This window comes from Taeniopygia guttata, chromosome 2, assembly GCF_048771995.1.
Source record: "Taeniopygia guttata chromosome 2, bTaeGut7.mat, whole genome shotgun sequence".
Classification (NCBI taxonomy): domain Eukaryota; kingdom Metazoa; phylum Chordata; class Aves; order Passeriformes; family Estrildidae; genus Taeniopygia; species Taeniopygia guttata.
The window spans coordinates 6,328,659-6,352,527 of NC_133026.1; the positions used below are offsets into that span (position 1 = coordinate 6,328,659).

Genomic DNA, 23,869 nt, shown 5'->3' on the forward strand with positions numbered 1-23,869 from the left:
CTGGGCATGCACTGAAGGCAGCATTGAGCTGCACATGCAGCAGTTCTCCTCTTTGAAGTGGCTTGCACAGCAAAGTAGCAACGACAACTTCAGAAGGGAAGGTTTGTCCATGGGGAATTTAAAATTAGCACCATAACATGCAGTGCTTGTCAGAGCAGCCATTCATCAATGATGTACCTCTGCCAGCACAGTTGTAAGTGATCAGCAGAGCAGGAGGCAGTGGCTGAAAGCTGTAAGTTAATTCTGACCATGCATTTGGAGGCACTGTGATATGTTTAGCAACAGGCAGAAGTGGTAATGACTCATTAATTCCATTTTTTGAGATCTCTCTCTGCTGGCTGCATGTGCAGCTGCTGTGTGCCCGGATAGGCTCTTGTGTCTCATGTACTGCGTGTGAAGTTTGAAACACAGAATACAGCCCAGGTGCTCTGGGGAACTCTGTCCAGCTCCTAAAGGCTTCCTACTTAGTGTTGTCCTCAGAAGCAAAATACCAACAGGCAGCAGCATGGCAAGCCAGCACCAGCTCACAGACATGTGCCACTGAGCCACAATGACCAGCCTGAGAGGTTTAATTGGAATTAAGTCTGCATGATGCAAATACCTCCCAAATTAGTCTCTTGGTAGGCATTTCACAAAATTTAAATGCTGTTTTAAATGCTACTAGATGTGGAATCCTGCCAGGTAAGAACTACCAAAGCTGCTCAGCAGGAGAGGAGAGCAGCGTCTATGATGTGTCTGACCCACTAACACAGTGTTAAGGTGTCAGAACAGGAGGCTTTGGTGTCACCAGGGCAGTGCTGAGTGGGGGCTTGTAGCTCTTTGTCATCCCTGCTTTCCCTTCATCTGTGCTTTTGTGTCTGGTCCCTCCTTCCCCTGACAGGGGAACTGAGCTTTGGCACTTTGGTGCCTGGTGGGAGGCAGGATAACTTCACACACACCCAACTCCAACCCCAGCATTGAGGGAAAGGCAAGAAATGTTCCCAAAAGTGTATGTGGGGGTTTTTGCTTCTGCGGCCAGGCCACACCCCCACCCCACCCCACCCCTGCATATATAAGCCAAAAATAAAAACTAGACAGTCAGTTGTCTAGAGATGCCACATGTTTATTAATCCATTCTAAAAAGGGATTACAGCATTTTTATCTTGCTGTAGTACAGAATAAATAAAGCCATAAAAATAAAAACATGTGTTAGATATTTTTGTACTGGTTCTACAAAGAGCTATATCTGCAAATAGAAAAATATAAGAACCCTTGTTAATTCATGGCTCAGTGGTTATCAGAGAAGAATGAACCTGGAAGAAGACTGGGAAAACTCTTGAGTTTGACTGCTACTGGCAACCTAGCAAGAGATAGCTTTGGGAGGAGGAAAAGACAACACAAAGTCAGCAAATAGGTGACCTTGGCACAAAAGGGCTGAGGTTTAGCTTGCTCTGTGGCTTATGTTCTGTTAAAAATACCAATTAATTTCTGTCCTATAACTTCCAGCTTCCCAGAGAGATGTCCAGTCTGCTTTAAACTCCTGCTGCAGAGCCAAACCCTCCTGCATTGGTCTTGTCAGCCAGCTGACCCGAAGGTCAGCTGTGAAGATGGAATTCAAGGTCACCTTTCACTGCAGGACACCTTTCACTGCAGGACACCTTTCACTGCCACACTGGGCTGAACAGGGGTCACGGGGCAACAGGAACAGGAAAACATCTCGTTAGACACTGGGCAGCCAGAGGTGCAACACCTCTGTGCCCCAGGGCAGCAGTCTCAAGGAAAGTTCCTCATTGCACCTGCACAGTGGTACTCACCTGAACCATGCTGCCTCCCCTCCCGACCCCAGAGCTGCTCAGCTAAGTCACCACAGCCACAGGATCTGACCTGAGTCCATCTGGCAGCCACACAGAATCCTGGCTCCTCACACGGAGACGTTCAGGCACAGCCACTTCCCATCTCTTTCCAAGTTCTGGTTTACATGGACACAGTGGTGCAGAAAATAAAAGGTTCAGCTTTGGTCACTGACATAAAGCCTGCTCTGGACAGTCACATCAGTTCAACAGCCTCATGTTCCCCATCCTCTTGCTGTATCATACAGCCAACTTTATTGTTGAAGAGACGAGACAGACTCCCCTTCTGGGAGCTCCTGCCCTGCACAGACCTCTCCTTCTTCAGGCGCCGCTTATTTCTCTTGCATATCCCCCGGATGTCCCAGATCCGCAGCGTGCCATCGTGGGAAGCTGTGTAGAGCAGCTCGTTGTGGATCTGGAACAACAGGGTCACAGCACAATCAAACTGTCAAAAATCAGAGCAAACACAGCTTGATCCCAACACTTAAGGCCTGAGCTCCTTGCAAGAGCCAGTATAAATTATCACAAAAGCTGCTGAAGTGGGATGAGACATTACCAAGTCAGGACTCATTTCTCAGCCACTCACAGAGCCATAAACAGAGTTACTAATAACCCAGACCCTCTAGAAAAGCAATGGAGAACTAAACCCAATGTCAGAGCACGCTGGGAATTTCTGCTGGAACTGTTTTCAGACTGCTGGTTTTGATGTGGAACTTAAGGAGGCACCAAAATCATCATCAGTGAGCAATGGGCGGGCTCAGGAACGCTTCCTTTCTCACCTCCCTTCTTCCTTTGCACGAAATTATAGTGCAAATATAAATACATAAATTCCTCCTTCAAACTCCATTGTTCTTCAAAACCTGCAGTAATTTAACCTGAATTCACTGCTCTGGTTCCATTTCCTTTATGAACCATTTGCTGCTGTTGGTGATGTTTCCAATTGCCCTTGTCCTGCCCTGGAAGCCAGACACCAGTCTTGGTGATCTTCCTGTTCCTGTGTCAGTCTGTCCACCCATGGGTGCCCTGTGGTTGTCTGTCCATGCTGTGACAGTGAGCATCCCCCTGGCTTACATGAAGTACCACACAAGCACCACACCTCTCATCTAGCCCTCATTATTATACCTAAGATCATCTTAAGGTTGCCACTTCTCAGTCCTCTCTCTTCCCGGGTTTTTTTGCCCCTGTATAGTTGGAAATCCAATTACAAAGAAGAACATAAAGTCAAGCTTTGGTCTTGTCAATACTTGGGGCTGCCCAGCGTGGTTCTATCAGGTACTCCCCAAACACATCCGGATACCCACGTGCTGCACAACAACTGCCCAGTACCAGGAGGCTGCAGTTTAAGATCATCCAGCCACTTGCTAATTCAGAAGAATATACAAGAGAAAACTGTATTTACAATTCCATGTCCTTGGGATCAACTCCAAAAGGAATTTTATCTCCTCTCTTTTTCTTTTGACTGTCAGCCTGCCAGAATTACAATGAAAATCTTCATCCTGCACACATCTTACACTGAGATCCCAGTGAAGGGAGATGCAGATTCATAGAGTGGCTGCCCCATCCATAGAAGTATTCAAGGCCAGATGGGAAGGGGCCTTGAGCGACCTGTTCTAGTGGAAAATGTCCCTGCCTATGGCAAGGGGGGGTTGGAATGAGGTCCCCTCCAATGCAAACCCCTCTATGATTCCATGGTCTTTGAATGGCCACCAAGGATTACTAATTCCTCCTGTTTTAATATTAAATGCCAGTTTCATTTGAGCCTAGACATTATGCAAACAACATTAACTTTCAGTTTTAAGCCAGTGGCAGAAACTCCTCCATTTTCCTGGCAGGATAGGGGGCGGATATCCCTACTGAGCTGCTTCAGACTGTTTAGGGGATGCCATGCCCCGGGTGGTTTGGGGGACAATGCTATAATTATTCTGCCTGCATAAGGCAGGAACTTCTTTTCCCCTTTAGAGCACTGTGAACACTTATCATCAGTGTCTTATAATGGAAAGGGTCTCATGAGGCTGGAGTCCGTTCTGTGCCCCACACAGCATCAGTTCATCTGTCTCAGTTCTCACGGCTGCTTATCCAACCTGACCTGAGAAAACCCCGATCCCGGACACGGGGCTGTCCCTGGGGACTCGTTCCATGGTTTCACTTACCCTTATTATTATTAACTAGCTTTTCTAAAATTACATACAGAATATTCAAGTATTATGCTAGAACAACATCCGATCCAAGACACACAGAACAGTCAGCCACACCAGTTCCCACAAAATAAATGAGGGAGCAACCAAAAGGAAGAAACCCCACCAAGAAATGCCTTCCTGACCTGGATACAGTTGATGATGAACTTGTGTCCTCGGAAGATCTTCTGCAGGACTCCACTCCTGGAATTGAAAGCTCTCGCACAGGCATCACCACTTCCTGTGAACACTGACACACAACCACACAGCACAGCCAGATGTGAGCAGCCACACGAGGATAGTTCATAAAAGTTCAAAAGTACACCCAAAACCAGCTCTCAGGGGGGCACGACGTGTCATTTTGATTCTCTCCTCAAACAAACCAGATTATTTTGCTGAACCCAGCATGCTTGTTTTGAGTTGTATTTTTTGAAACACTGAACTGATTTAAATCTGAAGTTCCTACACACACCAGCATTTCACTCTGCACATTTCAAGCATCTATTTCTGCTCTTCTCTTCCACAGCTATTTCCCTGCCTGTAATAATTCTAAGCAGGCAATTTATCCCAAGTCTGGTTTTAAGGATTTCCACTCAACCTTTCATTTGTTTTACCAGAGTTATTTACAGCTTTCTATTCAGTACTCCAGTGTTTCCATTACTTCTGCTGCCACAAGAGGGGCAGGGCTGGGGTAACTAAATGGAGCATGACCAGGAATTTTGTCTATTCATCAGGTTTCCTTAGAGCACCTTTCATGTTCAAAGAACAATTTCTCAACACATCAGGATCTTCACATCAGATCCCCACACTGCTGCATCCAGGAACTGTAAAGCAGTGTTAATATTTAGATTTTGTACTTAGCAATATGCTCAAAAAGGAGCCCATTTGTGTGCTTTAAGGGTTACAAACACTCTTGATAAACACTTCCCTCCAGTTAACCCAAACTCCTCAAGCTTATCTAGACATAAATATTTCAGAGCTGCAAAAAGCAATATATTCACTGCTCCATGCATTTAATGTCTTTGCAAAAGCCACTAGCATGGAAAGATTGTTACAAAACTGGTGTGCCTGAAGCCAACAGATTCCTTATCTTTTGGGAGAAGTCAGGACCAGAATCTCTAAAGAGAGGTGAAAAAATGATCATGGTTGTAAATTCAGGACTACAGTAACAGATGAGAGAACTGACTATGTCCTGCTATGAGCTTTTTAAATTCAAATGAAACAGCAGGGAGCTGGGCATCCCCTGGGTACACCTCTAAGAAACATCTGGATGTGGAAAATCAATGTCACTTTATATGGGCCACTATCATTCAGCTTCCAGCAGAGTCCTGAAAAAGCAGCATGTCCCACTCTGCAAATGAGTAGCAACAAAGTAAAGCAGGGAACAGGTACTGATTTTTTTCCCAGTGAATAAAAATCACTTAATTCTGTTACAGACATGCAGAGAGTAGGAACCAATTAAGAGCTGTTTTCACTATGCAGCTGCCAGTTTACTTCAGCTGTTGCCATCAGAACTTTGCTTTTGACAGACATCCTTTATGTCCTTTGAACTGCCACTCTGGATTTAGAAAGTCTCCCTCCACCTCTGAATTTCAAAGAAGAGCTGTCGATCTAACCCAGATTTAGCATTTAAATACATACTTATATATATTACCTGTGAAATAAACAGCAACAACAAAATAAAACTAATTTTCATTTTTTACTTAATTTTCATAGACCCTTGGGAGAACAGTTTTGAAATGTTCCCCTAAACCACATTAAATTTTAAAAGTCTGTGCACATACTTTAAGAGAAAAATAATCAACATATCATTAAATAAATTAGATTGAGAACCAGCTGTAATATTCCCCATGCTATTAATTACACAATCAGTCTGAAGAAAGCAACTGGAAACACATTCTGATGATTTAATGCTTAGTTTTCACATTGTTCTGGACTCCCTGTACACTATAAAGTGATTTTGGAAACAGACATGTATTTTTCCTCTCTTTCTTCCACTCTATTTTCTCATTTAGACCACAAGCCCTTTCAGGCAATGAGCCTGTGGGCTCTGATCAGAGAGAAAGCAGCAAAATTAAAATCTTCTAACAGAAAATTACCACTTGATGGCTGAGATGTTTTTTTCATGTTCTTGCACTGGTGCAAATGTGACATAAACCACAAAAAACATAATTTAAATAATTTTTCCACATTTTTGAGAGACCGTTCTGATCTGTCCCAGGTGAACAGATTGTATTTTAAGCTACACTAGTTCCAACACTGGTATCCAGTCAGCATGTCTTTATAATTCTAATTCTAAAAAAAATTATTAGATACTGTGGAAATAAGTGATGAATGCACCACAATAATGCAAGCAATCATAGTATATAAATTAATTCTTAGTGGGAAATTTTTTTCCAGAGCTTTTCCTTCTACCCTTAAAGTGGAACAATTTGACACTCTCTGTTTGACACTTTTAGTATTTTTGTATTTGATTTAAAACAAGATCTTAAATAACTCTGTAAACTCTTCTATCACACTATCAGGATGTTCTTTGCAGGTCTGACTAAATGCAGCAATATTGTCATAGTTCAAAATAGTTCAAAAAAAGAGTGCTGTGGAAAAATAATGTATGTGCATGGCAGGGACAAGGTGGTAGAATGAGGAGGAAGAGAGTGTTGCAGAGTTGATGGAGGTGGCATCAGATAATGAAACTTTTGTTTGAGCTAAAACTTCCTTTTCTTTACACTGTGGTCAAGTCTCTACGGGTTGCATGAAGAGTAGGAGCACCACTGAAAAACTGCAGCTCTGGAGGTGTCATTAATGAAGGAGACAATCCCTGTCTCCCACCCGGACACGCACGTTCATCACAGGATCAGGCAAACAGCAGCTTAGCACAGATCGCTCGCCTTTGGCTACTCTGCACAAAATCAATGTTTTGGTTTGTGTTTTTATAATTAAAAGGGGGGAAACACACACACAAAATCATCAGTACTTTGTCTACCAGATCATCCCAGATTACAATTTATGGTTCATTTCCCTTGCTCTATCTGCCTGCATCTTGGAGCAATAATAACTTGAAGGTACAGTGTAGGTTCAGACTCTCTCCCCTTCCATTTCAGCCTTCTAGCCAACTGTGGAAGCTGAAACCAGCAGAAATTACAACCTCCACATAGGGGAGAATGGGGTAATTCTGCATAGAGGTGAGGAGAGCTGAAATAACCACAAATTATAAATAGATATTTTACTGGAGAAAAGCAGTAATGTGGGATTCATGCTAAAAGGAAGACCAAAAACAACATTTCCTGGCTAAAATTCTACCTGGCTACATGCTAAGTTTCCAAACATAATTAAGAAATCAGTTCAGTTACTGGGTTATAAATGTAGTCAGGCAAGTATGGTGCCAGACAACCGCCACTAAACTGTGCAGGTACAAATCTGCCAACGTGCACCATCTTGCATCTGTCAGCTGTTTATCACCATCACACTGAGGAGCTGCCAAAAGAGAGATCAAGGCCCAGATAGCAACCACTCATTTAGTGTGATGTGTTCACTTCAAAGCTGAAGTGAAGAAATCAAAATCAGGAAAGAGCTGTGAATGTCTAGGTTAGCTTAAGACAGCCATGGCCATCTCCTTCAGGGAGGAGAGAAGGAGAGAAGTTCTTTTTTGGGAAGCAAGTGAAGGTACATCAAGGCAAATACCAGAAGTAGGATAAGACCAGGAAGACACAGAGAGGTTCACTGATCAAAACAGAGGTGTTATCTGGCAACCCAAACCCAGACATGCAGAAGGAAAGCCAGCATAGAGAGGGATTTAAAGAGGGAGTTTGATGGTCAGCAATAGACACTGATGGACAGAAACTACTGTAAAAAGGAGGACTGAAAGTAGGAGAGCCGAGTCCTGAGCATTGGTAAGGCAAGCACTGCTTGGCTAATGGAGGGAAGTGATTTGGGGAACAAATCCATGAATGATAACAATTTCCACAGGTCAAGAACTCGTGGAAAATTAGTCTAGGAGATGGTCAGAGCCTCAACAGGAAACCTAACAGTTAGAAAGGAGCAGTGAGCATCTGATGTGTGATTCTGGTTTAGGACAGGGTGTTACACAGGGCCTACAGGCAGCAGAGAGAGGCACAGGGCTGTGTCCAGCAGCAGCACTTGCTGTCCCCAGCACGCAGCAAAGCAGGTGACAGACACCAGACTAGCTGAGGTTAAACCACAGCTACACAAACAACCCCCAGACAGCTCAGGATTTAAGCCACTTCCCTTAGTAACAGAAACAAAACTGCCTCTTCATTTGTGAGAAGAGGGAGGTGGAAAAGGGAGGGAAGACCTAAGCTTCCCACATGGAGTGGTGCAGCAGTTTGGTACTGAATGTAAACATGCTGGAGTTGAAAAAAACTGAAAACTTCACAAGTGCTCAAAACTATTCTCCATTAACAACTTTCAATCAAACACAAACATTGAAAAGGAGACTGGAAGCAGTTGGAGAGCACAGAAAAGGCAACTTACAGATGCCAGCGTGGTATTTCAAAGTGCTAACGCTGTGTTTGTGAGCCTTGTAGGTCTGGATCCGCTCCCCAGTGTCCACAAACCAGCACTTCACCGTCCTGTCCGCGCTCCCCGAGTACAGGTGACGATTCACCAGCTGAGGGGAGACAAAAACACATCAGCAATGGCCTCTCAGGCACCTTCATGAAAGAACTGCACTGAAGGGACCCATCCCAAGTCACATTTTCCAACTCAGAGAGCAACAAGCTGCACCTACGTTGAAACAGAGGAGTGGTGAGCATAACAACCTTGAGTTCTTCATAGTCGCATCTCCCATTGATTTCTGGGTCTTCAAAACAGCCCCAGCTTTCAGAACATAAAAGTTTAGCCCATCTGCTTGTGCCAGCAGGCAGGATTCCAGGGAGCTTAACAATGCTAACCCTACATCCATAATCAGTTATATTACTAAAGCCTCAAAAAAAAAAAAACAGCAGTGTTGTTTCTGCAATGCATATTTGACAAGAACTCTTGCCAGATTGTTATATTTTAATTACAAAAAAATTCAGAACAATTCTGAGTAACAAAAATTTTTTAAAAAGGTAAATTAAAATTAAAATCCTACACACCATAAACCAGGGTTTATGTTTAGTATGATCACTCTGCACAAGGTCAGTATTCAGAAATACTAACTCTTCCTTGAAACTGTTCTGTATCTGCATTTCCACAAGACTTTTTAGATTGTTATTGAATGAATAAATAAGTAGTTATCCTGACACAGGTTTTTAAACATCTTCAAGCAGATTGTCTTCTCCTGTGTGTTATCTCTCATTGCTCCAGTCATCCTACACATTGTGAGAACTCACTGGTGTGGAGGATGGGGTTTGTTCCACATAGACAGGACAGAGAATGACGAAAGGAAGGATTCCAGCTGGGGAACAGAGACAGAGAGAAAATAACTGACCTGTGCAAGACTAGAAAACCAACCAGTGCACAATAAATAAACTACACAAAGCCTGGAAGCTCAGCAAGGAAAAATTCCATAGTGCATAGAAAAATCTGGCACTCTCTGTCTGTGTAAAGACATCAAACTGAAGGTTTTCACAGCCGTAGTTATGTAGAGCCCAATTCCTGCTGAAAGCAGACAGTCACTCCAACACCCAGCTGTGACTTGAGGGAAGTTTTATGGACTTGCAGCACCTTTTGTATCAGAGGGATGGAGAGACAGGAGGGAGAACCCTGAGCCCCCACCAAGAAGTGGAATTACCCCAAGGAGTAATGAATGGCACCTTGTTTGTCCACCAGACACACGTATCAGAAGGTTTGAATGACCAGCAGTGCACAAACCTCTGATACTTCTCCAGTATTTCCAGGAAACCAGCAAATGACAAATCAACTTGTGGGTTCACTCACAGAGCACCTTTAAGGGTTGGTGTTCCTGCCACCTTAGATTTGGTCCCCACTCTTTGCACACTCTGTATCTGTAAGGCTGGAATGCTGTTCATGCTCTTCCATCTCCGCTCCCAATCCAAAAAGGAATGACTCTGTTCCCAAAAGGCATCAGAAATGAGCTTTGTACAAAACAGCATCGTGCTGTGTTACAACACAGCTGCTGCAGGGAGTGCTGGAGGTGGAAGAACAGTGAGGGGGTTACCCAGGACCCAGACACAAAATGGAGCAAAAGGTATTTTAAGATATGAAGCACTGCAGAGATGGAACTGTGAGAACCCACACATGAAATGTGAGCAGGCAGACCAAGAGGCTCCCTGGCCACAGCTCCCACCAGCTCAGCTGGAGCAGGACATGCCATGCTTCCTCCCAGCAGAACCTGGCTCGTGGGAGAGATTTCATAGCTGAATGCCAGGAGCTTGTAAAGCACAAACCACTGTAAAAAGCCAGCAGTACTTTGAAATGTCACTTCCTATTACTTTTAAGCTGTTTTAGCAACAGCATTAATGCTGCATCTCCATGAGGAGAGAGAACGAATGGCCAGCAGCACTAACAAAACCAAGAACCACAAGTTAGCCTGAGGAAGGACTTTTAAATTTCAGTCTCTCCCTGAATAGGCATGAAAAGCATTGTCATGTGCACCTGCTAAATGGAGAAGGATGCATTGAGTTGGGATCCTACTGCGTGGTTTGTAGCCAAGTTGCATTTCTTTTTTAGATGTCTTGCTAGCAGCATCAACCCACCCACTGAGCAAGGAAAAACACTAAATTATAACCTCCCACAGGTAAATGCCATTCTGCATTAATGGTACATTAGGTTATACCACTTCATTTCTACATTTAAGTGGGTGTATCAATGAACAGGAGAGCTGCAGCTTGCCTAGATTTGCTAGGTACAGTTTGTTAGATATAAAAATGTTTCAAGTTATGTAGATTTATTCAGGTAATGTACAGCATCAGGATTTTGAGAGCCTTAGAATCATAGAATGGTTTGGGTTGGAACAGACCTTCAAGATCATCTTGTTCAAAACCCCTGCCATGGGCAGGGACATCTTCCACTACCCCAGGTTGCTCCAAGCCCCTTCCAACCTGGCCTTGAACACTTCCAAAGATGGGGCAGTCAAAGCTTCTCCAGGGAACCTGTGCCAATGCCTCAGCATCCCCACAGGAAAGAATTTCTTCCCTATCTAAATCCACCTTCTTTTAGTTTAAAGCCATTTCCCCTCATCCCATCACTCCACAGCCCCTTTAGGCACTGGAAGGGGCTCTAAGGTCTCCCTGGAGCCTTCTCTTCTCCAAGCTGAACAACCCCAACTCTCTGTGCATGTCTGCTCCATCCCTCTTCATCATCTTCACAAGCTCCTCTGGACATGCTCCAACAAATCCATATATTTCCTGTACTGAAGACTCTAGAGCTGCATGCAGCACTGCAGGGGGGGTCTCACAAGAGAAGAACAAAGAAGAATCACTCCCTTGACCTGCTGCCAGCATTGGTTTTGGTGCAGCCCTGGATAGGGCTGGCTTTCCAATGTCTGAGATCTGGTGAGGGGGTTGGCACAGCAACCAGCTCAATGAAATTCAAAGCCTCTGTGCTGCCCCACGAAACACTTGCATGCACTTTCCTTCTCCTCACCAACTGAAGCAGTGAGCACAGTAGCACAGGATTCTCAGTCTTGCACAGGAAAGGAAATATTAACAGGTTAAACAATCCAGCAGGTGCCACAGACTGAGCCTGCAGCAGAGCCAACAGCAAAACCCAGGGCAGGCTCTGACTGTCACACAGCCCCTCATTCCCATGGCAATTTTATAAAACAGCAGGAAATGGCTGTTAGTGAAGAAAGCCTTCAAGAGCTCTCAGCAAAGGCTGAAGTTGCAAATCAGATCTGTCTTTAGTGATATGACAGGCATAATCTCATCTAAATTGGTTCACATCTCCACAGCTAAGGATAGCCCCCTTACAGTCACTGCGGTCTAGGGCACAATTCCTCTCATCCTGAGGCACATCTGAAACAGATCATGCCTTAGAACTCACTATTTCCCATCCCCAACAAGGACAACCTTCTCAGCTGTGGCCAGAACTCAGGTGAGAACACTCCTTCACTTGACTAAATATAGGTCTAGCTTACAACTCCAGCCTAAGCTGCAACACTTCAGATTTAATCTGTATTTAAAGTAATAATTATCATCACTTACTGTTCCCCCAGCAAAAGCACCTTACAAGCTGGCCCCATACTCTGTGGTTTCAAAATGTTTAGCAGACACAGTTGCACATTCTAATCTGTATCTGCCCACAGAAGAGGTGACATCTCTAAAGCTGTATTTTCCTTGGCTGGTTTTAAGCCCTTGGTTCACTTTGGACAACACAGAACAGATTTGCAGCTCAGATACCAGCCACAGAGTGGACATTTCAAACCCATTTAACTTCAAAAACATTAAAAACCTGACAACAGTTTGTTGCCCAGTTCTAAAGCCTCAGCCAGACAGCAGAAAAAAAAAAAAAAACATTCCATTGATATTCACAATTCTGGATTGTTAATTTTTCTCATGAGAAATTTTGCTTTGAACCAGATGAAACACTGACATGTGAATGGAGCAAATTTGTCTTAATGTTCAACCCAAAGTACTGGAGACGTAACTATTTCTTGAAAAAGTTCAGTCAAACTGCTTGTGAGTTGCAGAGTAATAAGTAGCAAAAGACTAGTTGTAAACACTTTAGTAGTTACAGGTCTCATTAATAAGAAAAAACCTTGGTTGTAGCCCACAAACACACCAGAATTTTAACAAAGAACCAATTATCACATCCAGGGTTGGTCTCTCAAGACAATCACAACCCTATTGCTTCACAAGCTTGGCTGAACTGCATAAATACAACAGCTTAAGCCAATTTCTACCTATAAAAATGCCAAAAAAATATCTGCAAAAGAGCTGTTTAGCAGGTATTTCAGCCTTATAGGAATGGACTTTGCCCTCACAATTAACCTTTGCTGTGAGAAACAATTTTTGGAGAGCCAAGGAGAGGCAATTGATTCTCCAAAGAGATCTGGACTCATAGTTCAGCTGAGGGTCACTGCACTCAGGAACTTCAGGATGAGTTCACATGAGCTACCACATACCCCATCACAGCTTATTCTTCTCGTGGGGGTCAGTGTTCCTACCATCTGGAATTTGGGTCTTCTGTTCACAGCCACTTCTAAGTCAAAAATCACCACGCTAGACCAAGCTCAAGATACAACTATGTAAGCCTTGGGCCGAGTTAAGAGTTTCAGGATCCCATTCAAACCACATCCATTTTCATGAGCTAACAAACTCCCTGTGGGCAAGAAATTGTTGGGTTTTTTTTTCCTGAGAATCCATCTAGAATGAGCTCTCTGGGCTGGCTGTTAAGAGAAGGCTTTTCAACTTTTTTACTGCAGTGCAAAGTGATGGCCCCATGTTTTGTTCTTGCAGGTGTTGTGCACCTTCACATCCTGCTCATTCACATCTTCATCCTCTGATGCAACAAACACAGACACAAATTGCAAAAAAGAAATATGTGCACTTAATTTAACTGGTGTGGCAAGAAGACATTTCTGTCCCCATGATCACAACAGCTCAGCACATAAACAGAGTTCAGGCAGTGGCTTTGTTTAAAGTGCTCTTTTCTTCTAGGCAGCTTTAAAAGGCAACTGAAGAGAATGGTCCAAACAAAGGAATTCTTGCAGGAAAACCAGAAGCAAGTCCTTGCCCACTCATGTTCATGTTCTTCAAAAGGGAGTTTTCTTGCAAGAATGTTTGCAGTGGGATCCAAGCAAAATTCCAAGCTGGATCATTTCTCTCTGCCAGCTTTTGGCAGCACAATTTTGATAAATACTCAGAGGCAGAACAATCAGCAAAGGACAAAGCAATCCTTGTGAACAGTTTGCAAAGCTACTTAGGAGAGACATTTAGAAAAACACACACAAGTAAATATTTAAGTCAGATTATTCAGCCTATTGCAGGCAGACACATTAACAAAAATTCATATTTGATTATTAATTACAAATACTGGTCTCTAGCCAAGCCTGAAATTTTAAGTGGAAGAATGAGCATGAGCTATGTGGTTACACTCAGCCCACCCTTGCTTTTTCTCATCACTTCCTATAAAATCTCATTATTGGCTCTTATATGAAGAGGGAGCTCCCAAAACAGCTGCTGTACTTTGTCTGCCAAGCTATCAACACACTACAGGAGGAGGAGAGTGAAGAGCTCTGGCTGCTCCACTGTGAGTTACCTTGCCTGACTGGGAAAGTCAAGTAATCAACGCTGCCAAAGCACCTAACATGGACACAATTCCCACAGCAAATAGAAAAGTCTCCCAGCAAAACCTCCCTCAGCCCAATTTAAGTGGTGGAAGGAGGAGAAAAGTGGCATTATCAGAAGCTGCAGAAGTCCTCTGGCAGCAGAGCACACAGCAGGACGAGCCTGGAGAATAGGGCAGCTCAGCCTCATCACTCCCTCGCCCAGAGCCACCAAGGACAGGGCACAAGGGAAAGCCCAAAGCTCACCAACACTTTCTGTCCTGCCATGCTAGATGAGAGTTGTTTCCAGGCTCCTCTACTACCTGGCAACATCACTTTAAAGGATCTTAGAGCAACTAAAGAATGTTCAAAATCTGAACCTGTCTGTGGCACCACCCCTCTGCTTTCCACATACCACCACTGCAGGCAGCAGGGTGGGAAACATGGGTGTGCTTTATGGCTATCTACCCAGAAAACGCCTTCAAGAAGCTCCAGGAATTTCCATTCACTGCTACAGAAACACTATTGGTGTTTACTGTAAAGCAATGGGAGATGACTGGAACAGGCCAGACCTAATTTGCAGCAGTTCAGAACATCCTGGGGCATTCCCATCAATAACAGCTTTTTAAAGTTGGGGAAAATATGGTCTCAATATCCAAATTTTTCCTGATCTGTGTCCAGGATGAGAAATTACACTGAGCATTTCTCAAACTTTTTGAAAGGTCATCCTCCCTTAGGGATCTTTATTTTAATAAATAAAATGAAAAGAAGACTTTCTTTTTCTTTCCCTTTTTTTTCTCCCCACACAAGCTTTGTACCACCCAGAGAACAGGTAACTGCCTTCAATTGCTGGCACCAACTCAGCTCCTCCAGGACAGCAGAGTGAAAATTTGATGTAATTAGCAGCTCACTGCTGCACTGAAGAAAATTAATTACTGTCAATTAAAACTTCTGGCTACTGTGGGCAACTCACAACTACCTCCCAGTCCTTCCAGACACAGAGTTTGAAAAATACCATCCCAGCTCATTGCCACAGATTCCAACACTGTCACTAGGAAGCCTGAGGCAAAAAATGCCCCAAAAGCTTTCTGAGAACAAAACAAAAATAATAATAAAAAACACACCTCTATTCAGGAAGTTTCCATTCTGTTGAAACATCTTTGTATAGATTCTGGTGATTGACCCCTTTCTAAAAGAATGAAAATACCATGTGGGCTGTGCTGAGTGGCAGCCAAGTGGAACAGAAGGGAGAGTGTTGAACCCAGAAAGGCAGAGGGAGGAATTAGGAAAGATCGACAGCCTAAAGCTATTCAACAGCAGTGACTGCTTAAGCTGGGATAAGTTTGAGAGGCCTGGACACTAAATGCTCTCTGCAGGGGCTGTTTGTACCTCAGCTGGACCTTCCCAGCCCCAAACATTAACTGGTGATGAGAGAAGAGAGGGGCTACCAGTCACTCAAGAAAATTTGGCCAGGACTGCTGCCAACACAGTCTTGGCAGCAGCAGCAGTCTTGTGTATTCTGAATTGTTCAGGTTTTCCAAATAGATGTATTGGTTTTGCTTTTCTTCCCCCCTACAAGAAGTTCTGTTTGTTTAAAGCCATTGCTTAACTCTGTGCTCACAGGCATTGCTCATTCCTGAGCATTCAAAGGGCATAATTGAATTTCCCAGGCTTCTGGGAGAGGGTCAAGCCAGCTTTGTATAACAATTTTAGCAAGAACCCAATTAAATTAAGGCAAATTCTGTTGTTGCCAATCTGTGCCTTGGAGAAGAGTTACAATTAAACAACAAAACATAGTGTGACACGAAGGACAGCAACAGATTTACTTCAGCATCCTCAGAGTACGTTACCACAATATCATAAAAACAAGACTTAACACTGAGAATTTACCCAAGCAAGACAAACATTACTCCAGGGCAATATGATATTGTGTGTTTGTTTTTTTTTTTCTTTTCTAAAAGTGAAGGAAAACAGAATTCCTTTAGTATTCCCAGGTTTTTAGTCTTGTAGTGTCAGCAGTGACTACCTTATTTAGAAACAAAGGCAACTTATATTAAACAGCTCTTAAAGATACATCCTGTGTCCTCTGTAAGGGAAAAACACTTATGCATAACAAACACAAACAGGGAGAAAAACTACTGTCATTAACTTCAGTCAGACACATCCATGTATAAATATTTATGACCTGAAACTGAGTGACAGACCATCATGTACTCTCTTTAAATACACTATTAGCATTTTCTGGTGGATAATGAGCACATGGATAACTATCATTCCCCTCTTGCTTCATCTGCCTGACCTCCTCCTTTCCCCTGCAATGTTAACAAAGCTGGCAGCATTCAACAGAAAAATACTGCAAACAGAAAAACAGAGAATAGTTTTTCACATCTTTTATGTTTTTTCCCTTTCTCCTCTATCATTTCCTGATTTCTCTCCCCCGTGCTCTGCTTCTCTTTTCCATTTTTCTTGACTGTTTTCTTGTCTTGGCTGTCTGTTTCTCCCTTTTTTCCCCTCACATCTTGTCTGTGTGGTCTTTAATGTAGGGTTTCTATCAGCTTTATGCTTTCCTATTATCTTTTTCCCACAGTTTTGGGTTGGGTTTTTTGATGTTATCTGGTTTACTGAGTGTTTTTCCCCTCCCCTTTTTAAATTACCGAACCCTGTGTTACTTGCTCAGGTTATTTTCTTCGAAGTTTGGTGAGCCTGATGACACAATCCCAGTCAGATGAACAGTGCTCTCAGCACACCTACCCATGAGTTCCATGACTTAGTGGAATTTAATAGATATTGAGCTAGAATATCTAGCTCAGGGCAGCCACTAGAAGCTAAAAGGAGATCACTAAGTGTTTTAGAGAAAGAGAGTTTGTCTCAAGACCAAAGACCACTATTATTTTGTTATTACACGAATATTTAAGCTCACCATTTACAACCTGTGTCAGAAGAGCTTCTTTATGAAAGAAAAGACAACTGAGACTCACATGAGTTAAGACACGGACACCTAAAGGCCCTCGAGGAAGCTTCTGCCCTTACCTCTAAGCAAATTACTGATCCTTGGTGCTCTTTGAAGACTTTGAGCTGCTCTCCAGTGACAATATTCCAGGTCCTGATGGTGTAATCCGTGCTGCCAGAGAACAGCTCCCTGTTTGGTGCATCAAGTATAAGGCATAAGACGGCCCCAGTGTGTCCCAGCAGGGTCTGGTAGCAGCGCCCGCTGGACACCCACCAGACCTTCACAGTGCAGTCCGTGCTCCCTGTCACCAGCAAGTCCCTGCTCACTTTCTCCTCCTCCTCCTCTTCCTCCTCCTCTTCTTCCAGCACATCCCTGGAGGAATAGTGAGCTAGAGTCAGGACACAGTTCCGATGGCCCCGGAATTCCTGGATTTGTTTCTCCTTGTCCACGCTCCAGCAGCGGGCTGTCCTGTCATAGGAGCCACTGAAGAGATAGTCTTTAGCAACCAGGATTCTGCAAAAAATAAAGTTTGTGTATGTGAACAGTATTGTTCTTTTTTCATAACCATCTTTTGTCATAATTTCAGTGCCAAGCACCCCAAAGTATGAAAGAGCAGCACTAACATAACATTTTTGGCATTTTTAAAAATCAAACACTTCTCTGTTTCTACTTTTAAAATTGAGATCCCTCATTCACGTACACTGATGCAGATATTTTTACATTATAGCATTGTAACTTTGTGCATTTTGTTTTGCTAAAACTCCTTCCAGCAAGGAATATGAACTTTCATAAGTTATAGATAATACCTAGAAGTTTGTTTTGTTGATTGGTTTGCATTTGTTGGGGTATTTTTTAATTATCTAATTTTTGTTAATTATTCATTAATATTTCTTTATAAAAATTATTTAAAAACAGACCTGTAACAATAGCTTGGAATCAAAACAACAACAAAGCAACAAAACAACATTCAGGAATCTGAACTGTAACTGACAGTGTGCAAAATAACCATCTTTCCATCATCAACTAAGGAGAGTGCAAGAAAAAAAAATACACTTAATTTCACTTAGCTCAGGATCTCAAAAAAGGTAAAGCACGAGCAGCCCACTTATTACATAATTGAAGAGCAAACCAAAGATTTCACCTCAGGAATTCACCTTCCTGGGCCTTCAAAATAATGAGTTGTAGCTGCACAAACATACAAAACCAGAAAAAACTCTACAGTTCATATTTCCAAACCAGAGATAGGAAACATCCATAACCTGCCTTCTTTGTCAGCTGAGCTTGGTCTTCTGGAACCTTTCAACCAGGCAACAAAGTCATATGAATGGGGAACACATTTCCCATTTGCTGATTCAAGCAGAAATCAGGCCTGTGCCAAAACACAGAACCAGCCTTCCTAACTATTTACAGAATCTCACGACACATCATATGTGTTTTGAGTTTAGAAAGGAACTAAAAAGCCCACACGCCCAGCAGAAATGTTAAAAAAATACCAATCTTTGACTGCTCTATTTGCCATTAATTAAATCCAGTCCAACTATTAATAGGCACTTTAAATGGAAAGGCCAATCAGCCACACACAGTAAGTTTATTATTAAACTTCATTTGCCCAAACAGGAATAATAATTAAAGAAAAATTCCCTGACTTTATCCCTTTTTTTGACACAAAAGCTCAACAGGATGTTTTAAAACCTATTTATCAGCAGCATCTGTTATCAATTGGATCATTTCTTCTGGAATTTCATTCCTTGCCCTGGATTCCATTCCCCTGCTGTGTGCCTTTCATTTCTCTCCTATCTGTGTCAGCAATGTTGCTAGAAAAACTAATCACTGCAGCACAGAACATGAACTCAGAGGTTTACACAGCCCCTCTTATGAGTGCAGCAATGGGGAACTGCAGGGAAATGATAAAGTGTGTGATAACAGATGTGACAGCAGATGACAGGAGCACGAGGGGAGAACCCACCTGTTGACAATGGACGTGTGGCCTCGGTAAATGGCCAAGCACTGCCCGGTCACCACGTCCCACTTGCGAATGGTGTGGTCAGCGCTGCAGGTGAAGGCAGCCTCGTTCTCCAAGTGGCAAAAGGTGATGTAACTTTCATGTCCTAGGAATATCAAAGGAAATCAGTCACTGTGCATGAAGAAAGGACAGATTAGTCTAGCTCTTCACCTTAACCAAAAGAAAACTATAAACAAATGTAGCAAAACTCCAGTTTTAAATGCACCGCTGTGCTTGTCGTGTTTAAAGATTTGTTAAAACACAACCATTTCAATCACAGCAGAAAACTTCACAGACATCAGGATTAAGTGAAAGAGTAAAATAGAGCAAGACACCACAGTTCCACCAAGTAGGTAAATCAAACAGTATTATAAAAATGTAATGAGCTAGACTAATAACAATATAATAAAACTCAGACTAATAAAGTTTGAAACCAGTAAAAAACAATCATATTTTTAAAGTAAAAATGGTTTTGCTTCCTTCTTCTGAAATCAGGGAGAAAAGGGCAGCATTTCAACCCAGCTCATCCACTGACAAGACACAAACAATCACAAATCAAAGCATGAAACTCTGAAAAAAATACCTGAGACTTACCAGCAAGTTTGATTTGTCCAGGCAGAATAAAAAGCAAAAAAAAAAATATACCAGGTAAATAGTCAGCCAATACTTTCCCCCACATGACTAAACCCCACCATTTTCTAAGTATACCTTTAAGGAAAAGGGAGGGAGGATTGGAGCACAATTGTTTACACAATATGTAGAGTACACAGGGATTCTAGAGTTACAATAAAAACAGACACAACCACTGCTTTAAAAATGTCACACTGACAAACCTAATACCTAATATCTTTGTATTGAGGAATCAATATTACCACCTCAAGCTTTTGTTGCTGCTTAGCAAGATGTGTCACTTTTCTATTGCAATATTAAAAGCACCACATGTAAAAATCACCTTAGGATACAAGTCCCAGCTTCATCCAAGACATCTTGTGTGAAATTACTGTCACCTATCTAATAATTGGACACTACTATTACCTTGACTTCTTCTGTTTTAACATTTAGACTAAACTTTTAGGAGCAGAACTGTTTCCACCTCAGTCACTATTACAAGAGTGACAGTTATGGCTGAAGCTGGTGGGCCTTACTGTGACTTATATACTATTCTTTGAGGAAAAAAAGAAAAAAATAAATTAAAGAAGGACAGTTGTAATTAAAGAGAGATAGACGGACAAAGGTATTAGAAAAACAATGTTATAAAATAAAGAGATGGTAAAAAAACTGAGGGAAAGCAGACTGCCCAGTAAAACACTGTTTCACTGACTACAAAAAAACATATTTCAGTACAATTCCTGAAGTTCAAAAGCCTTGTTGCAGTTCAAAAGCAAACCAGCATCCATGTTACAAACATATGGCTTGTTTCCTCTAAAACAAATTCATCAGATGCCAAAAATTAAACAGATCACCAAGGCTATAAGCAAAACTACACTCCTTCTCCCATATTTGCGAAACTTTTTGCAAAGCAGCCGGAACGGATCAGGTTTCAATCACTGGGATTTTTCTCACAGCATCATGTAATCCAGCTCTGAGATCAAAACAGCAACTTGGTTACTGCACCAAAGTCTGCCAGGCGGATTTTAACCATCAGTAATGCTTGACCCACACACAGGGTGCCAAAACCCCATGTGGCAGACAAGGTCTGGTGCTGGTCTGGCCAAAAGCAGCCACCACACAAGTCTGCTGGTTCTGCTGTGGTGGAGCTTGAAACTGTATTAGAGATATAGATTTATCAGTAATTATAGCTTGTAAAATTAAAATTGACACGACAACTGCGTGCATGCATAATTATAAAATACATACAATTATCTGATTCGACTGAGTTCACAAACCACCCAGCCCAACCTTCCTCAGAGTTTACCCCAGACACTGATTATGGCAGATTCCATAATAATGAATGCTATCCAATACATTTCTCTTTCTAGTTTAAAGGGATTTCTAAGCCTAAAGCAAATGCAGCAAGTTTTCCAGAAGTTAGAACCACGGCAGGATGTGGGAAAAAGAGACAATACTCCATAGTGAAAAACAAGCAAGCAAGCAAACAAACAACAAGGAAATCACAGCAATGCGATTTCTTCTTTGGAAGAAGAAAACGTTAGAAATTCCAAATTTAACAGCTTTTTTTTTTATGAAAAGAACATGAGTGGGAATACAAACATCTTTAGCCCACATCTAGACTCTTGCATGTCCACTGTCTACAGGTTTTTTTTCTTTTCAATTACTGACATGCCAGTCTAAGGAAAATAATTATTTTAAGATGCAAAATTAATTTATATTGAAAAAGCCCAGCAATTAACACTTCTGTGCATCAGACGAGGAGGGAAAACAGAAGTAACCTATTTAGCAAGGTTTCTTTCCAGACTTCTGGGTCAAGAGGTTCTAAATAAAGAAAAGTAAGTGAATCACCTGGAAATGAGATGATTAAAAGGACAAAAAAAAAAAAAAAGAGAATAATAAAAAGATAAAAAGTCAGTATTTTTTTTTCCACAGAATAAAACAGGGGTTCCAGAAAGTGACATAAGTTAAACTTCACACACCCTGAGATAAAAGCATCCGTGCATTCGATAACCTGTTTTGGGTTGAAACAGCTCCTGCTTGACGCTGCTGTAACAAACACCAAAACAAGCACGATTTTGGCTGCCCGGCCGGGACTGAAAGACAGCAGAACACGCTGTGTGGCCTGTGCCATGCTGCAGACCCCAAGCCCAGGCGACAAGCAGCGGCCGTACCTTGGAAGTGCCCGTGGCACTGGCTGTCGGCGGTGCTCCAGAGCCGCGCCGTGCCGTCCTCGCTGCCCGTCAGCAGCCGCTGCCCGTCGGGGCTCAGGCTCAGCCAGTTGATGCCGCCCTGGTGATCCGTGCAGACCTTCACGGCCGAGCCGCTGTTCCCCATCCCGGCGCAGATCACGGGCGCTCGGCAGCCCGCAGCCCGCGCTCCGCACCTCCGGCCGTGCCCCGCAGACCGACTTGTGCCATTACCTCAGCTCCCAGACATCAGCACGGCAGTGCGGGCTCCTGCACACGGACACAAAGGGGGAACGGGGCAGAGCGCGTTAAATCATTTCATCTCCCCATGGTTGCATCGCTTCCTCAGCCGAGCTGAAGCCACTGAGCGCCTGTTTCCCCGCAGAACCTCAAGCCCCACGGCGGCTGAGGGGCGCACACGCTGCCCGCCGTGCCCTCTCCACGGGCATCGGGGCACATCCACCGCCTGGGGCCACGGAGCCCGGGCGACGCTACCGCTACCTGGTGCCCTCGCCGAGGCTGCTGCTTTTTAAGCAATCTTAGAGCTGACTTCGGGCACGCCGAGGAGGCGACACCTCCGAGAGGCGGCCCCCAAAGCCCCGGGCTGCCGCCATCCCTCCCGCTCGGTCCCCCGGCATCTCGGCACTCACCGCCCCGGGCGCGGCTCCGGCGGAGCGATCCCGCACTCGCTCTACGGGCAGGGGTAACCTCCTCCTGCCGGGGCACCGGAGCCACCGCCGGCCCGAGCTCAGGGTCCCCTCAGCCGCCACCGCGGGCCGAGCACAGGGTCCCCCCCGCCGCCTCCGCCCTGCGGGGAGGCGGGAAGGGCTCCCGCCGTGCCCCCTCAGCCCACCCCGGGGCGGGCCCTCACCCCCCGCCCCAGCCCTGCCTCCATTACCTCCCGCTCCGCGTTCGAGCCGCTTCCCCCCGCGGCGGCCGCCTCGCCCCGCCTGCACAACTCCCCCGGTGTGGCCGCTCTGTGCCCGGTCCTCCGCTCCAGAGGTGCCCGGCAGCGCTGCCCCTCCGGGCCGGCCTCCGCCCGCAGCGACCCCCCGTCCCCGGGGCAGCCCCTCCGCCCCTACCGCGGCTCAGTCTCCCGGCGGGGTGGGAGGGTCTCTCCCGCTGGGGTCTCGTTAACAGCCGGGCGCTGCAGCCGGAGCAGCCCCACAGCGCTCCCGCAGCCGCGGTGTACCCCCACGGCTCGTCCCGGGGGAGGCGGCGCTTCCTGCGGCACCTTCGCCCCTCAGGACGCCCCGGGACACCGGCATTTCCTCCCTGGCGTCTCCGGTGCCTCCCGGGGGACGCAGAGGCTTGTGCTGGCAGCTGGGTTGAGGGAAGCCATCGCCTTTTGTTCCCCTTCTCGCCCCTCTTCCTGGGCGAGCTCCTGCCACGTTTCTCCTCCCCACAGGAGCCCCAAAGCCGCTGTCTCGCTTTGCCCCGACCACTTTTAGGGCTCTTTCTAATCAGTGCAGCCCCTTGTCCTTCCACCCCCTGCCCGCCGTGGGCACGGCTTTGGTGGTGGGCTTTGTGCTGCCACAGACCGCCTGGCCGAGGGCTCTGACAACATGGGCTAAAGGGTTCTGTCCCTTTAGAACACACCCAAACCGTGGTGTAATTAAATGTAGGAAGGCAAAATCCCCTGGGCAAAGTGATGTGGAGAGGCTGAGAGCTCGCAGCGAGGCAGCAGCAGGGTCTAACGTGGATCCCCCCAACAAGTAAAGGGAGCTGCTGCTTATTGTAGCCAAAAACATGCTGGGGTAAATCACAAAACTTACTCTCCTACCTTCTGCCCCACTGGATCAGAAAAGCACCTTTTTGTGTCAAATCCCCAGCCCCTGGCTCCATTTCACACCCTCGGTGCAGTATTGGGGTTCAGCAGGCGCTTGATGACATTAAGGAGGCTCCAGCCCTGCTCTGGCACGAGGTGCCCCAGCGTGATGGGGAA

General features: G+C 44.5%; 1 protein-coding gene across 4 annotated transcripts; it reads right to left on the reverse strand.

The window, feature by feature from the left end:
- Positions 1-1,081: 1,081 nt before the first annotated feature.
- On the reverse strand, positions 1,082-23,136 carry WDR86 (WD repeat domain 86). Of its 4 annotated transcripts, XM_041714342.2 has the most exons (8): positions 22,575-22,787; positions 21,910-22,194; positions 19,091-19,232; positions 17,398-17,637; positions 17,205-17,313; positions 8,495-8,630; positions 4,150-4,253; positions 1,082-2,244 (listed from the first exon to the last, which is right to left on the reverse strand). In XM_041714342.2, the coding sequence occupies exons 2-8, from the start codon at positions 22,070-22,072 to the stop codon at positions 2,026-2,028; spliced, it is 1,113 nt and encodes a 370-aa protein (XP_041570276.2). In that variant the 5' UTR covers positions 22,073-22,194; positions 22,575-22,787; the 3' UTR covers positions 1,082-2,025. The 4 variants fall into 4 exon arrangements, with proteins under 4 accessions (XP_041570276.2, XP_072781406.1, XP_041570274.2 ...); XM_072925305.1 differs by lacking the exon at positions 22,575-22,787 and adding an exon at positions 23,007-23,136 and having other exon boundaries at positions 17,205-17,637; XM_041714340.2 differs by lacking the exon at positions 22,575-22,787 and adding an exon at positions 22,823-22,977 and having other exon boundaries at positions 17,205-17,637.
- Positions 23,137-23,869: the final 733 nt, after the last annotated feature.

Coding starts and splice junctions, on each gene's coding strand:
- WDR86 (XM_072925305.1), bottom strand. CDS start 22,072: ATGGGGAACAGCGGCTCGGCCGTGAAGGTCTGCACGGATCACCAGGGC. Junction 4,254..8,494: donor GAAATACCACGCTGGCATCT/GTAAGTTGCCTT, acceptor GTTGTGTGTCAG/TGTTCACAGGAAGTGGTGAT. Junction 2,245..4,149: donor TCATCATCAACTGTATCCAG/GTCAGGAAGGCA, acceptor CTGTTGTTCCAG/ATCCACAACGAGCTGCTCTA.